At 33.2% G+C, this 16,928-nt stretch overlaps 1 protein-coding gene across 1 annotated transcript; it reads left to right on the plus strand.

Annotated features, from left to right (window-relative positions):
- The first annotated feature begins 13,768 nt into the window (after positions 1-13,768).
- Positions 13,769-14,371, plus strand: LOC110423511 (anther-specific protein BCP1-like). Its single transcript, XM_021437729.2, has one exon. It carries the CDS (start codon positions 13,884-13,886, stop codon positions 14,202-14,204), a length of 321 nt encoding a protein of 106 aa, XP_021293404.1. The 5' UTR covers positions 13,769-13,883; the 3' UTR covers positions 14,205-14,371.
- The last annotated feature ends 2,557 nt before the right edge of the window (positions 14,372-16,928 follow it).

A 16,928-nucleotide genomic window follows, 5' to 3' on the forward strand; every position in this document is an offset into this window, starting at 1 on the left:
ATTTCATATAGCTTGCAATGGCATAATCATTAAATTTTAGAGGACAAGTTGGAGAAATTAATTTTGACTAGGTATTGGAAAAGCATACAAGTTTGCCAAAGAATATCAATCTTAAGATTCCTAAGACATCTTGGCAAAAGCCAAATTATCTTCCAAATCTATGAGGAGTATAAAGCTCTATAATGATGGTATTGTGGCATCGAATAGGCAAATAGCTAGATCGAACGCTAACTAAGTAGTCATGTCGTGAAGGGTCAAGTGGCCTAGTATCGATGATAACGTGATCTCGATTTTTGGAATATAAATTAACGTCCCACTCTAATTTTATGTGAATTAACTTACATATTTCTTATTCATTAAAATATTGGACCTCACTTTCTTTAGAAAACTTCACCATCATGGGTCTAATTACTTCTTATGGAATTGGAAAGTGAATATCAAAATAATGACTCAACCACTCCTAAATATAGTGAACAGGAAAACATGCGTTTGAAGAACCAAATTGAGTAGAAAGAGCAATCTTGTTAAGCTCTTGATAAATTTTGACAAGCACTGGAATGGCAAGGTTAACACCTTTAGAGCTAATAACTATAAGGCTAACGATCTTAAATGTCTCTAGTTGAATGGTTAATTCTAGGCTTGGAAAAACAAATACACAGAGCCAACAAGAAAAGAAATCAACGAAGTATCATTCTCACAATTTTCTTTAACACCAAGTTCACCACATGCCTTAGCTCCAATTGACGCTCAAATTTCATGTTTCTTGATAATTCCAGTAGGGTTATGCGTGGTCTTTGAGCAAGTTGACTTCTTTACTTTACAAGTTGGTGGCCTTTGATAGCGTAATTTACCTTAAACCAAAAATTGATCTAACTATCAACAAAGACTTTTCCTTGACCATCTTTTCTTTCCTGCAAATAATGAAAAGCAACAAATAAGTATTCACAACTTTTGGGAAGAAATCTCTCATTAGCACCATCACTAATCAATTTTTTAGTAGATGGAATGACTTTATCATAAAACCAACAACGAACAAGAAGACCACCCAATTTGTGCAAGTCCCACAATGATAGGGAAGTCTCTCCGAAGGCAATATGAAGGGTTTTCATGGTTGGACACCAACCCTCACAAAATGCTCGAATGACATCTTTATTACAATCCTAAGCATATAATGACGCATAAATAGCATCAACCATCTTCATATAACGTAAAAGTTTCTTATATCAAAATAACACATATTCAGTCTACTCCCAATATTAGGGGATATAATTAAATTCTCCATTAATATTGAAAGAACTTCCCTAATAAGCCTCACAAAAAATTTTGCGACTTCCCAAGGTAAAAAATTCCTCTTAACTAAAACTCTTATCATAAAGATAGGATTGAACACGTCGCACTTTTGAAGAAGATTGTGAAATTTTGATTGACTTAAAAGTCCATTCCTCCAAAGTTGTAAAAGCATTAAGTAATTGAGATGGAAAAATTCGACCAGATATATGTCTCAGTATGAGAAGAAATAACTCCTTCATATCTTTATTCTTCTTGGAAAGAATGACAAGTTAATTTTTGTAGTCTTTGAAGTATACCATGATGATTCACAATTGTGCTATTATAAAAGCACCTTTAAGGATCAACAACCCTTCAAGAATCAACAGTGGTACTATTATAAAAAGCATCTTTAAGGATCAATATTTGTATGCTATTAAAAAAAGCACCCTCCAAGGATCAACATATTGTGTGCTATTATAAAGATCACCCTCTAAAGATTAACAATTGTGCTATTATAAATAGCAGTTCAACAATTGTGCACTCACCAAGGCTATTACTACCAATTTCTTCCAGTCCGATTTAGGCTTGTCTTGATTATAGACTAATAAATTTTAAATCTAACTGTTAAAAGAAAATCAAATCATTAGTTTAAGTGAAGAAAGCAATTAATCAAGAAAAGAAATCTAAAAAATATATATACAACAAAGGCACCAAAAAGCCTAGTCGATGGTGGTCGATGGGATATCGGGATTATTTGACCTTAAAATAAAGAGATTTTGTTTGTAATTATCAAATACTAATAACATCTTTTTATACATTTGGCGACTTGGAGCCTATGTTTGTTCTTCTTTATTCTAATGCAAGGATATGGATATAGGAGACTTATATTAAATAATCAGCCTATAATTGATGAATTAAAGGAAGCTAACATAAACACTACAAAAGATCCTCGATCAATTTTCATAAGTGCTAATTTAACTTCTGAGGAAGAAAAATCTTGTTTTAACCTCTTGACAAGGTATTGAAACATCTTTACATGGACTTATAAAGAAATGCTAGGATTGGATCCTAAAATTATTGTAAATCATCTAGCAGTAAAGAAAGTTGTCTGACCCATTAAACAAGCTTAAAGATGTCTTCACCCTAACTTGATTCGCAAAATAGAGGTTGAAGTCAATAAACTCATTGAGGCTAGCTTTATTCGAAAAGTCAAGTACCCTATTTGAATCTCAAATATTGTTCCAGTTAGAAAAAAAATGGCTAAATTCAAGTTGGTGTGGATTTTCGAGACTTGAACAATGCTTGCCTAAAGGATAATTTTTTTTTCCCATAAACAGAAATAATGGTGGATGCAACAACTAGCCATGAGGTTTTATCTTTTATGAATGGCTCCTCTAGTTATAATCAAATTTTCATGGATCCAAAGCATAAAGAGCTCACTGCATTTCGAATCTTAAAGGAATATATTATTACAAAGTTATGTCTTTTGGGTTAAAGAATGCAAGCGCCACTTATTAAAGAGCGATGCAAAAGATATTCAATGATATGCTCCACAAGAATGTTGAATGCTACATAGATGATGTGGTGGTTAAGGCCAGAAAGAGAGTTGGTCATTTTGAAAACCTTTGCCAAGTATTCGAGAGATTGTGTCGATATCAATTAAAGATGAATCCCTTAAAATAGGCCTTTGGAGTATTTTTAGGTAAATTTTTAGGATTCATAGTGCACCATTGTGGAATTGAAATTGATCAATCAAAAATAGATACAATCATGAAAATGCTTGGGCCAAGCAATCTTCACAAACTTAAAAGTTTGCAAGGAAGATTGGCCTATATTCGACGCTTCATATCTAACTTGGTTGGTAAATGTCAACCATTTAGTCGTTTGATGAAGAAAGATATGCCTTTTGTTTAGGATAAGTCTTGCAATAATGCCTTTAAAAGCATAAAATCTAATTTACTAAGGCCTCTAGTTTTAAGGGCTCTTATACCAAGACGTCCACTGATCCTTTATATTGCAGCATAAGAGCGTTCTTTAGGAGCACTTTTGGCACAAAAAAATGATGAAGAAAAGGAAAGTACACTTTACTGCCTTAGTAAAACTCTTAATGGCACAGAATTAAATTATTTACTCATTGAGAAGACATGTTTGGCATCGATGTTTGCAATTAAGAAATTAAGCCATTATTTGCAAGCTCATTCTGTTCACTTAATTTTATGAGCAGATCCCCTCAAGTATCTTAAGTCAAAATCGGTGCTTAATGGGAGATTGACAAAATGGGCTTTTTCATTACATCAATTTGACATAACATATATCCCTTAAAAAGCTGTCAAAGGACAAGCACTTGTAGATTTTTTTACAAATCATCCAATTCCAGATGATTAGGAATTCTCTGAAGATCTTCCTGATAAAGATGTTCTCTACATTGAAATTCCTAAGTCATTAAAGTTATATTTTGATGAAACAACTTGACAAGATGAGGTAGGTACAGGAGTCATTTTTATCACCCCAGAAGGAAAAGTATTGCCTTAAGCATTCATTCGCATCAAAAATTGCTCTAATAATGTAATAGAATACTAAACCTTGATCATAGGATTGGAGATGGTGGTGGACATGCAAATTACTCAACTCAAAGTGTTTGGAGATTCTAATTTGGTTGTAAACCAAAACTTTTCACTTTATGAAGTTAAAAAGCTTTAGATTTTGCCATATGTCAACTATGTTAAGCAATTTTGAAAATGGTTTGACAAAGCTAGAATAGAACATGTGCCTCGAAAAGAAAATAGGTAGGCAGATTCTTTGACTAATTTGGCATCAACAATTGAATCAAGTACAGAAATAAAAATTCTGCTTTTCAAATGTTGGATTTTGCCACCAATCACTCAAGGTGAAGAAGTCGATGTAAAATCTAATGTCGTCGCAATCCTTGAAGTAGGAAAAAAGGATTGGAGACAACCATTGATTGACTACCTAAAGCATGAAAAACTTCCTAATGATCCAAGACACAAAATAGAAATAAAATGTCAAGCTTCTTGATTTATTTATTTTAAGGGCATACTTTATCTGCGTTCTTTTGATAAAGTATTTTTTCGTTGTTTGGGAGAAAAAAAATCATACAATGCCTTACAAGACGCTCACTCAGGAATTTGTGGGGCATATCAACTTGGAGCCAAGTTACACTTCCAAATCAAAAGAATGGGTACTATTGGTCAATAATGGTGAAAGATAGCATGGACTATGCTAAGAGATGTCAAGCATATCAATTTCATGTTAAACTCCACCCAACAGTTACATCATGGCTATTTGATGCTTGAAGACTCAACTTGGTTAGACCATTACCTAAAAGTTCCATAGGGCATCTTTACATACTTGCAACCACAAACTACTTTTCAAAATAGGCAGAGGCTACATCTTATCGAAAAGTAAAGAAAGAAACTGTTGTTGCCTTCATTAGAATAAACATTATTTATTGTTATGGCATGTCATGAAGTATTATAACAGATAATGGAAAACAATTTGCAGTGGAAAAGTTATGTGCACAGTTTAACTTCAAATAACATAATTCTTCCATGTACCTCACACTAGCAAACGGTTTAGCCCAAGCTTTTAACTAGACTTTATGTAATTTTCTCAAAAAAGTTGCTAATCGCTTAAAGAAAGATTGGCCAGAGAAAATAAGGGAAGCTTTATGGGCTTATCATATGACATTTCATATACCTACTCAAGGTACTCCATACTCGCTTGTTTATGGTGTAAAAGTTGTTCTACCACTAGACCGTCAAATTCCATCAATGAGAATTGCCATTCAAGAAGGTCTTTCAAAAGAAGATAATGTTCACCTACGCCTTGAAGAACTCAATCGTTGGTTGAGAAAAGGTTGGAAGCATAACAACTCTTGAAATGTTATCAAGCTCAATTGTCCAAAGCTTTCCACAAGAACGTTAAACCACGATCATTCCAAGTGAGAGACTTAGGTCTTCTAGTGAAAAGCCCCATAAACACTACACATCGTATGGGTAACAAGTTCTTCTCAAAATGGGATGGACCATATGTTGTTTAAGAAGTCTACACCAATGGCGCATACAAACTTGTTGATCAAGATTGAGCAAAAGTTGGCTCAATTAATGGTAGATTCCTGAAGTGCTACTATGCTTGAAAGTTATATGCTCCTTAATAAGAGCTTAAACTGCACAAAAAAAATGCTTGCCAAGTTGAAAATCCTTAATAGGACAACTTAGGTAAAAGCTAAAGGGAAAAAAAAAACCTACTAAATCAAAAATCCTTAACAAGAAGACTTAGGCAAACGTTAAGGCAAAAAAAAAAAAGCCTACAAAGTTGAAAATCCTTACAAATATGAGTTAGGCAAAAGTTAGGGCAAAAAAATGTATATGAACTACATTATGACTTGATCCTTCTTCATATTAGGAAGTACATAGGCAGCTTGGTCCCATTGCCAAATTCAATCACACCAAAAAATCATAAAAGAAAAGTCTCTTGCATTAAAGATTGCTCAATTCTTTATGATCATACCAAGATAGAAGAATGAAGAAAAAAATCAAGTTTGTACTTCTCTCTGAGTTATGTGATTCAATCAATTCAATTGCAAGTAAAACAAATTGCAATCACAAGTTTAATTGTTTTGAATTTCAATTGATGTCTACAAAAATTTTTGAAACACAAAGTATCTTGAAGGTTTCACAAGATTAGCTTCTAAATTTCTTCATGAGTAAAGAAAAGCAATACGAAAAAATTAATTTTTATTGCTAAGTCGAAATGCACTATAATGTGAAAAAAAAAAATTAAAAGGTCTAAATCCTAAAAAAATGAAAAAAAAAACAAAAGCTTCATGAATAAGGAAGTAATCAAATCAAGACTTCTACTTGAAATTCTTTAGCTATTCGCGATAAGATTCCAACATATTCTACAGTAATTTTAAAGAATTAACTTTGCCTTCACTTAAAATAAAAAAAGACTTGACAAAAGATATCTCTTCATTAACCTTAGGAATATTAACTTCCCTCATTTGCACCTTTTCTTTATTTACTTTAAAGTGAATATTCGATATCATCCTCATTGCAATACAAAGCATCTAATTCCTTTGCAAGATTTGTCAACTCAACTTGCAAACCATCAGCATGCCCAACAATTTTGGTCAAGTTCTTGAAGCTTCTAAGTTTGATCTTTTGCATACGTACTATTGAAAAATGGTTCAAGGTCAATAAATTTGTAAACTTGCCTAAAGTATTTTTTAACTATGTTCTTCAACAAGGATAAATCAATAGTCTCACTGTGGGAAGAAACAACCTCTTCTTCATATCTTCATTTTGGAAAAAATGACAAGATCTTGGTAGTCTTTAAAGTATATCATAGTGATTATAAATTGTGTGCTATTATAAAGAGCACCCTTTAAGGATCAACAAGTGCAATTATAAAAGTCACCCTCCAAGAATAACTTGTGTGCTATTATAAAAAGCACCTCTCAAAGATCAATGGCAAAAAGAGCACCCTCCAAGGATAACAAATTGTGTGCTATTATAAAGAACACCCCCTAAGGATCAACAAGCGTTATTGTAAAAAGCACCTTCCAAGGATCAACAAATGGTGTGCTATTGTAAAGAACACCCTCAAAGATTGACAATTGCTATAATAAAGAGTACCTTCCAATGATCAGCAAGTGCTATTATAAAGAGCACTCTTCAAATTCCTATCAATTCCTTCCACTTCAATTGAGACTTGTCTTGATTTAGGATTTAATTGTAAAAAAAAACAAATTAAAAAAATTAATCAAAAAAAAAGGGTAATTGTAACGTGGCAAAGGTAGACCTTTAGCACAACAATTTGCGATTGTAACGTGCAGGAGGTTGACTAAGAATGACATCTCAAAAAGCATGATTATATGCATGATTTCTTGGCTTGACTATAAGCTTTCAAGGCCACAAGATACAATGAGAATTTGCAAGGCAATTGTAATGTTGCAAGATACAATGGAAGTTGGCTTGTAATGTAAGGTAGCAAAATAATACGTTAACGTGGCATCTTAAAGCATGGTGATATACATGGATTTCTTGATTCAACTATGAGCCTGCAAGGTGGCAAAATAATGGGAGTTGCATAATTAAAGAACCAAGAAGTGAGTGAGTTCTATTACCATGTTAACAATGAAAAATATGAAAGAATGACATACCTTATAATCTCAACAAGATGAAGAATTTTTCCGCTAGTTTATTGAAGATTTACAATTCTTAAATTGATCTCGATGTGCAAAAAATTTACAAGGAAGCTCTCTTTTTATAGAGTAAAAAAAAAAGAGTTTTAGTTTATTAAAGAATGCAATACCAGTTGCAATATACTTTTTTTAAAATTATAGCTTTATTATAATATATTTCTGTTAGTATATGACCTTGAGCCAATTAGATTGGTCAAAGATAATATATTATCATTTAATACATATTTAATCGCATAACTAAATGTGATAGAGATTTTCTTTCATGTTAGTGCAATAATATGGAGTTATTAAGTACTAATTGGATGAAGCTCATGGAACAAAAAGGCCTTGCAAGAGAATTGTAAAATTATTATAATTATGATATCACTATGCATCAAAGTTATGTTCCTAAAATTGTTTATGGCCATGGTATTGTCAAGACAAGGCATTGCCATTACTCAAAGATTGGTACATGTTAAGCCTCCTTACTTAGTAGTAAGCAATCAATCTCATAAATTGAAGTATATGGGATACTTAAGGATAAAATGTCGGTTGCTTGTTAAAGAAAAAGTTCACTGAACATGACTTACTATGAGAACTTCATTTCGTATTTCACTTAAGTGTTTATAGAATATATTTTCATATGATAGTCGTGCAACTAGTTCTCAGACTTGAGACATCGAGTCATCTTGTATAAGAAATGACATACTTTGATTTCATTTCTATGGGTCTAAAGGCTACCGGATGCTTAAACATAGTGTTTTTAGGCATGTTATGAAGCATGTGAAAGTAAATAAGTGGTCAATAGAGGATTCATCACCCTAAGTAATATGAGAGAATGTATCTCACTTGTTCTCAATTATTAATTAATTTGTATCAAGTCTTTAGCCAAAACATGATGAATTTGAGGAAAGTTAGTTTCCTAAATTCATAAGGTTAGTAATAAATTATGAAAACTAATATGAAAGGTTATAAGTAGATACTGTGTAATGCTTTATGACATATACGGGATATTTGATAAAAAGACCATATTGTACTGAGAGGCTTATCACTGAAAGGCTTTATCAAATTCTTTAATTAACTTTTTAACATTTGGATGATCATGATATATTGTTAAATGCCGCTCAGCATCTATAAATATAAATTAATTATCAAATTGATATTTGATTAGGATTTCTATTTATTGTCAACATATTAGAAGTATAATAGGTCACACACATTAAGTGACATGATTGAGATTAAATAAGGATAATAAATTAAGTTGAACTTAATTGGAATATACCAAAATAAAGTAAAAAATTAATTAAGTTCATAAGGACTTAATTGAATAAAATACAATTGTTGTTTCTATGGTTACAACTTAATTTGGCTATGTAAATATATTGTGTTAGCTACCTAAAGCTCTAAGCCTTCAGTCATTTCATAAAAATAAGAAAAGAAAAATAGTTTTCTTTATCTTACAGAAATAAGATTTGATAAGAACTTTTGATCTTTTTGTTGTAGAAACAAAACTTGCTAACACAAGTAAAATCCTACCGTTGAGAAGGTTTTATTTGGTCATTGTGTGGATTACTGTTAAAGGCCAAATACTTGGGTAACGAAAAATTTGACAAATCTTAAAGATGAAGAAGCAAACATTTCAACTATATGATTTCACACTAATTTGTTCTTTTTTCGAGTTACTTGCTTCATCACAAGCTTTTTGGATTTAATTGGTTCTTGATTATGATATCTAGAGTAAGGTATGTAACTTTTAAGCTTATGAGTGTTCATAATTAATTTAAAAATTACATGAAAGATACAAGCATTGATCCTGTAGAATTCGATTGTTTTTCTAATTAAATGCTAGTTTATTTTTTCACTGTGTTATATAATTAATTTCTTGATTAATTTTATGTTTGAGCATGAGATCGAATCCCAACAATTTCTTCAAATGGTTTTATTGCAATATACTTCTACAAATAGTTTTATTACAACATACATCTTCCAACATCATACTTCTCTTACCTATGGGCAAGCATAATTCAAACCTAACTTGGATTGCAAGTATACCAAGGCATATTAGGATTCTAAGAAATCCTAGAAATTTTTTTAAAATTTCAAGACTTGTCCACTTGCCTCATACAAAATCATATGTGAACAAGTTTTACGAGGGCATTTGTAAAAGGGAAAAAATTATCATCCAATTAAGTGCTGCCATGTGAACTCGATGATGTCATAACTATATAATTAACTATAAAATAATTAATATATTAGTTGGATTATTTCATAGACACATAGTTGAATCAATTCACTTATGTGTTATATATTTATCCCTTGAGATGAAGATAATATTTAAATTGGACCAATCAAAATTTAATTATTGATCATCCAATTTGTCTTTAAATAAATCAAGGTAATTTAGAGATAATTTCATATATCTAACCAATCAAAATTTAACTATTGGTCATTTAATTTATCTTTAATAATTATGATAATTTAGAGATAAAAAATCAAATTTGATTATTTGATTTATCTCTAAATAAATTTAGTGATAAAACTTAACTTTTGCCAATCAAAATTCAATGAGCAAAAGTCCATCCAATCAAAAGACTTTAAATGAGTCATCATAATTTATCTCTAATTAAATTAAAATAATTTAGAGATAATTTAAAGAGATTACATTCTCATCAAAGTTTCCCACCTAGCATCATAAATAAGGGGCTCTTCCAAGCCATTTGGATTTATTCAAAGGCATTCGAATATTCGAAGGTATTCAGAGATTCAGAGCATTTCAGAGATCAAGAAGAGTAGAAAATTTCTGAAGTGAAGTATCAAGTAGCAGTGAAGCTTGTGACCAAACGGCAATGAAGATCTAGCGAAGTTCGTGATCAAGCAGAAGCGAAGTTTGTGATTAAGCAGTATTGAAGTTCGTGATCAAGATACCAAGCAGCAGTGAGGTTGTGATCAAGATATCAAGTGTTCGTGATTAGATTAAGTCATGAAGACCCTTGAAACGAAGATATCAAGTGTTCGTGATCAAGTTAAATAGTGAAAACCATGAAGCTATTATATCAAATAAAATTTACGATCAAGATCAAGTTATGAAGACCCTCGAAGCCAAGATATCAAGTTTAGTTCGTGATCAAAATTAAGTCTGAGTTTGTGACTCTTGAAGACGAAATGAAGAAATTAATTAGAAGAATTTTCAAAGATTATAACTCACATCAAATATTTGTATTTGTTTCATTATTTTTCAAGTCAAGAAATTTCAACGAGAAATTTATGTGTATTCAGCCAAAAATCTTTCCAACAAGTTGCAACTTAAGAAAAAACTATATCACTTAAAGATGGAGGAGAATAAAGATCTCATGAAGCATATGAACGAATTTGACGAGATCATTGATTAATTGAAAGATGTTAACGTTAAGGTGGAGGAAAGAAAGCATTTTTGTTCCTTGCATCGTTTTGGATTGTGGAATCTCTGATTTACAGAGCGTTAATGTCTAGTGAAGGAGATAGAGATTTAGTTGACTCAACATTGTTGGTCAAGATTCAAAAAAGTAAGTTAACAAGCATGGGATCTAAGGGTGGCAAGTTTAGATCTAGTAGTATTCAGTGTTTTCAATACAAAAGGTGTGGATATATTTGAAGGGATTATCTTACAAAAAAAGTGAAAGTAACAAGAATGAAAGTGAATGTGTTTTCGTTACTAACGTTGATGATTGTGTCATCTTAACAATCTCAGAAGATATGTATGCAAATTCTTATTGGTATTTAGATTCTACTTGTGTCACTCACGTAGACTATGAAAAGGATTATTTTAATTTGCTTCAAGAATGAATGGTTGGGAATTTGACTTTGGGTGATAAGTTAATAGCGAAGGTCATAGGTCTTAAAATGGTGAAAATTAAAATGTTTGATAAGGTTGTGTTTTCTTTGGGTCATGTGGCCTATGCCCGAAATATGTGTAAGCATCTAATATCATTAAGCCTATTAAACTCCAAAAGGTATAGATTTTCAACCTATGGAGGAATGGTAAAAGTCACACAAGGTGACATGGTTCTGGTGGGAGGAATTCATATAATGGTTTGTATTGTCTAAAATATGAAACCTTGAAAGGATAGGAACAATGCACAAAAGATAATAGCTACCCAAGTGAAATGAGATTTTATTTGACGATTGTGAAAGGATGAAAAATCTTATTGATGAATTGGAAGGGTTGTCGAGGTCCCTTTCGAAGTCAATTAACGTTATTAATTTGACAACTACACAAGTGCATTGGTCATTTTTGCAAGTGAGTGTTGGACTGTACTTGATTCAGTATGTGTAGTCAGGGTAATCTTGAAGGTCAATGGTTTGGAAAGTCTTGTGCTTAGGAAGTTATTCAGGGTGTTGGAAAGTAGGTGGAGTTGGAGAATTGCAATTAGGTGCGGCTGATGGAAGAGGTTTAAGGAGTTTGAATTCAAGTCGAAGGTGAAAATTTGTTGAGTTTTAGGTTGACTAGAATTCTAAATCTTATTTTAGTAGGATTATTGTTTGTGTACAATGTTAAGTGGTTGTATGATTTTAAATTTCTTATTCCACATTAAGTCCTGAACTTATTCTACTCTGAACTTTTATATAAAAGTGGGTCTTTAGTCATTTGAAAAGGTAGTAGTGCTTTGAGAGCCATAAAGAGAGAATACATTATAACTTTGTTTTTTGCTCTAGGTGGCACTAAAGTGGTATGGATGAGTGGTTGGAGGCTATTGAGAGAAGATGTACAAGAAATCTTAGGTTACTTTGGAAAACCATTAAAGTTAATTTTATTATACTTTAATTTCTCAATAATAGAAAAACTATTTCACTTCGTAAACTTAAGCAAGAGGCCTAGCTGTCAAAATTTTTATAATTTTTTTGTTTTCTTGATTTTTCTAAATTTTATCTTTATTATTTCTTAGGTGACTTTCATAACACAATGCATGGAAGTCAACCACCAACTACATAACACTTAACCTAGCAAGTGCACTGCATGTAAGCACATAAGCTAGTGCGCAGGAAGGCGCCATTCTCATTGGAAAGGAAAGCTTTTCGCAATTATAAACTACATATAATCAAGGAAACAAGATAACATTGACGGTACCGGGATATGCTGATAGTAAATTAACACAATACATCAACCTGGGTTAAATGTGAACAACTATGATCATTAATTGGTTTACTAAGTATTATCAACCTGCACTGCAAGAGTTCAAAAACTCCAAGAGTCCGGTAAATCCATGAACAACAAAGGGCTTTGACATGGCAACTCCACAACGTTAGACATGGGAATGCATTTATTATGTACATACTCATAGAATGTCGAAGAATATATTAATACCAACTTATCAGTTTCTATTTTGTAAGAGAAAACCCTCTTTGCATTCAAAGGAACACTTGCACACTTGCACTGGCATCCAAATGGCTTTTGACCAGAAGTACTGGCCATTGAACACGTCAGCTGTCGCTGATGTAACTGTCCTATGTGTCATAGACCCTATAAAGGAGGTAACCAAAGTAATTTGTTCAAACATGGGTTAGCTATTGCCATTATAGGCAAAGCCAATATCTCTGTATTTCCAGCCTGCAAGGCAAAGCACAAAAAAGCAAAGATATCTAGCTTATAAATAGTGATTATACTTTGTTTAGAAATCATATTTTTAATCAATTTTTTACACATTATCGATCTTCTCATTAAATTTTATCAATCTATCAATTTTGATTTTCAAACTTGATTTTCATTTAACCATACTGAAGAGAAAATTAACCTTATGAATTGATTTAAAAAATTTTGTTTAAGATTGCTCATAATAATATTTTACAATGAATAAAAACTTCAAATTCAAATCAAAATTATTTCTATATCATAAATCATAATACACTAGATAACTTTATATTTTTCAAGTGTAACCCTATATGATATTGGATTTGAGTGTTCGATTTAATAATAAATATATGTATTTTTTTATTTAAAGAGTCAATTGAGAGATCATCTTTGGACAAATTTATATTTGATAAAAAGAATATATATTTAAAAAGAAAAAGAAAAAGAAAACGTATTCTAAACTTTGCCCTACAAAATCGAATATAATAGCATTAGCCAAATTTGTTCTCCCTAAATATGGAAGACAAGGAAAAGAAACAACGTCCGCAGCATAAAGAAAGCAGATGCATGTATGGTTTTCCTGAGTCGGCACAGGGTGTTGAACCCGTGTATTACGTTGATGCCGTTCCATTCTTGTCCAAATTCAGCATTATATAAGTCTCTCCCACTCCCTCCGCAGTTGTGGGGTGTTTCTCTATGATCAAATCCTAGAGAACAATTGCATTCTCGGCATACTAATTTCTTCTTGTTCTCCCTCGTAACACCTCGAAGAAATCTAACTCCAACCAAATAATAAACAAAAAAATGGCACGCCAGATCCTTGTTCTTGCATTGGTCTTTATTGCCCTTGTTGGGTTGGCTTCGGCTGGTCAAGCCTCCTCCGACAGCAAGGGAGGCGCCGAGGCCGCTGCACCTGTCAATGATGATACCATTGGCAACACTGATGAAGCAAGTGCACCAACTACTGGTGGTGATGAGGCTGCTGCGGCTGTTGAAGGCCCTGTTGGCAGTGAGGATGCAGCAAAAAATGCTGCTGCTGCTCAGCCTCCTAGCAGTGGTGCAACCACCCTTGGGGTCTCTGCTGTCGCTGGAGCTGCTGCGGTTGCCGGCTACTTGGTCTTCTAAATTAGTTTCGCTTAATGCTACAACTTTTCTAGTTTTGGTCTGAGAAAAGCTGTCTTATTATTATTCGTTCGTCTATTTCACATTGTTTGTACCACAATTTGAGGTTTGCACAAGGCTGGTTGAATTTGTTATGAATAAAGGAATGCATTTTAAGCAGAATCTTTGCATATACGCTGCTTGTGTCCATTCGTTCGTTCAAATCTTTTATCTTCCATCACAATATCCATGGCATATCATGTGAAATATATATACTTCTTTTTTAACTTCCCAAGCTAATACTATAATGAAATGAACAACCCTATTTAAGGTTTACTGAATGTATGGTGATAAAATTGGTGAAAAGAACAAAGCATTTGGATGTTGTTAGAATTGCACCAGATAATGACGAGAAACGAAAACAAAGAGGCAAACCACATATGATACAACTTATTAAGATGAATTGAGGTCCGAGAAAAAATCTTAAAATTGAGTTATGGATTTTCATTTGTGTAACCAAAAAGCAGGCAACCAAAGAAAATAAAATCTAATTGCAATAGCGGATGATGCCTATCGGCCATTGGCAAAACTATTCTGCGGTTAAGAGAGCATACGCATTCTATGTTAATCATACCAGAATTTACGCAATCACATGGTTAATATGGCTCTTTAGAAACGATGTGGTGTTTGAGGGCAACATTCGGAACACTAATCAGGCTGTTGAAATAACCAAGTTGCAAGTTGCTATGTGGATCAAAGCAAAATGACTAAACAATTATGGTGATATCATAGACACATATAGGAACCCCTCACTAGGTACAGCACTGTTTAAAAACAAGAAAAGCAGAGAAGTGGAGAAGTGAATTAAGCAAGAAAAATGAGAGACGAAATTTAATGTTGATGGAGCAGCAAAATGAAGTTCCGGAGAAGTTGGAACAGGGGAGGTCATGAGGGATGAAAACAGCCAAGTTAGAATCTTAATTTCAAAACCAATTGGGGCGGGTGATGTGAACTTGACAGAAATAAGAGCGATGAGAGAGGCTTTCTTCTTGTTCATTGCTTTAAAATAATGTCAAACTCAACTCTCTCATCATACAGAGTGACTCAAGGAACGTGGTAAAATGGGTTAATCAACCAAACGAAAAGCCACGGAAATTGAGCGAAAGGTTACTCCATATTGAGAGACTTAAAACAGATGTTAATGGCTGGAAGGTCAACCACACTTTTAGAGAAAACAACCAGACAGCAGATAGGCTGTTGAAGGCCGGGGTGCAACGGGACGAGGACCTCATCAGAGTTCTGGAATAATCTGAGAAAGCAACTAACAGCGCACAGACCTGTTTTTCACAGAGCTTTCAATGAGCAAAGGGTCCTTTCTGAGTGCTGGAGTGAATCTGGTATATTTTCATTTTCCTTCTATGGCTCGGTGTCAGCAATGATGAATCAGCTGAACGTTGGACTTGTATAGTTGAGAGACTTGGACGTCTGTCTTGTGGAGGATGTTACGCTGGGTGATTTTTGCAAATTGGTCAACTGCTGCTGATGAGGCTTTCTCTTTTCAGAGAGGAGGGTCTTCCTGCTTTTTGTTTTTGTGTTCTCTATGTTGGGCAAGCTGACGCCTTGTGAAATGTCAGGACTGAATTTTTGTTAATTGGGAAAGGGAGGTGAGGTGAATGCGTCATGTAGTTGGGACGATTCCTAGAGGTCCTGGTCTTTTGTATAGTCTTTTAGGTGATGACTTTTGGAGGTGATTCTGAGCTGTTACTCTCAACTTCAGAGAGCAACAGACATGAATCTTCTTGTACTCTTTCCAGAGTTGAAAGTTTACTTCCCTCTGTTTCAATATATCATGAAATTTCAACAGCAAGAGACTTGGATGAAATTCAAAGTACATCCAAAAATTTGCAATGCAACATATCAAATTAGATAGATTAAATCCCAGCCAAGTCCAAGCAATCCAGATTTAGTCAGAGTCAGAGCTAGTTTTGGAAGAAATTCGATAATCACATAGAAACAAGAAGACAGGAGGTGCAGAAACTTAAAACCATATCACTAAGGAGAGGGCGGAGCAGCACTGTTACAGAAAGGACCAATTGCACCAACCTTATGTTTCTCCTGCCAGATTTTATAACAAAGTCGTATACAATCAAAATCCAATTTCCCACAACCATAACACCAGATGCATTAACTTACAAGAATTGAAATCATTACATAGAACAATGATAAAAAAAATACACAAATAAATGAAAAGAAACATGAAGAGACCACATTTTGAAGTTGCCAAGAGATAACATACTGGAACTTTTACAGCCTTCCTCATCAGCCCATTGCCACTCATCATCAGAAGTAATGGTGGAGCCTAACTGTCTAAAAACACCTTCAAGAATGATTCGTTGCTCCTCAAATACAAATAGTATTAAGAAGATAAAACACCAGTAGATCGAATACACATCATATGCTACATCAGTTTTCATAAGAAGCAAAAAGACAGGAAAGCTTGATCTATACAAGAGGTGATCATTACAATAATACATTAAAAATGGCCTTTTCAAGCTTAACTCCAAAATACATATGACTAATACATCATCAGCCCTCCAAACAGAACCCAAATCAACCCAAAATTCTCAGCCCAGCACATAGAGAATGCAGCAGCAAGACATAAATTTGTCACTCCTAAGCTTGAAGCATAACAACAAAAAACTCCACAATCATTCACAATTGATGGAAATAAAATGCTTAAACAGAAAC

Source organism: Theobroma umbraticum, unplaced genomic scaffold, assembly GCF_002168275.2.
Source record: "Theobroma umbraticum cultivar Fairchild unplaced genomic scaffold, ASM216827v3 scaffold_20.0, whole genome shotgun sequence".
NCBI classification, from domain to species: Eukaryota; Viridiplantae; Streptophyta; class Magnoliopsida; order Malvales; family Malvaceae; genus Theobroma; species Theobroma umbraticum.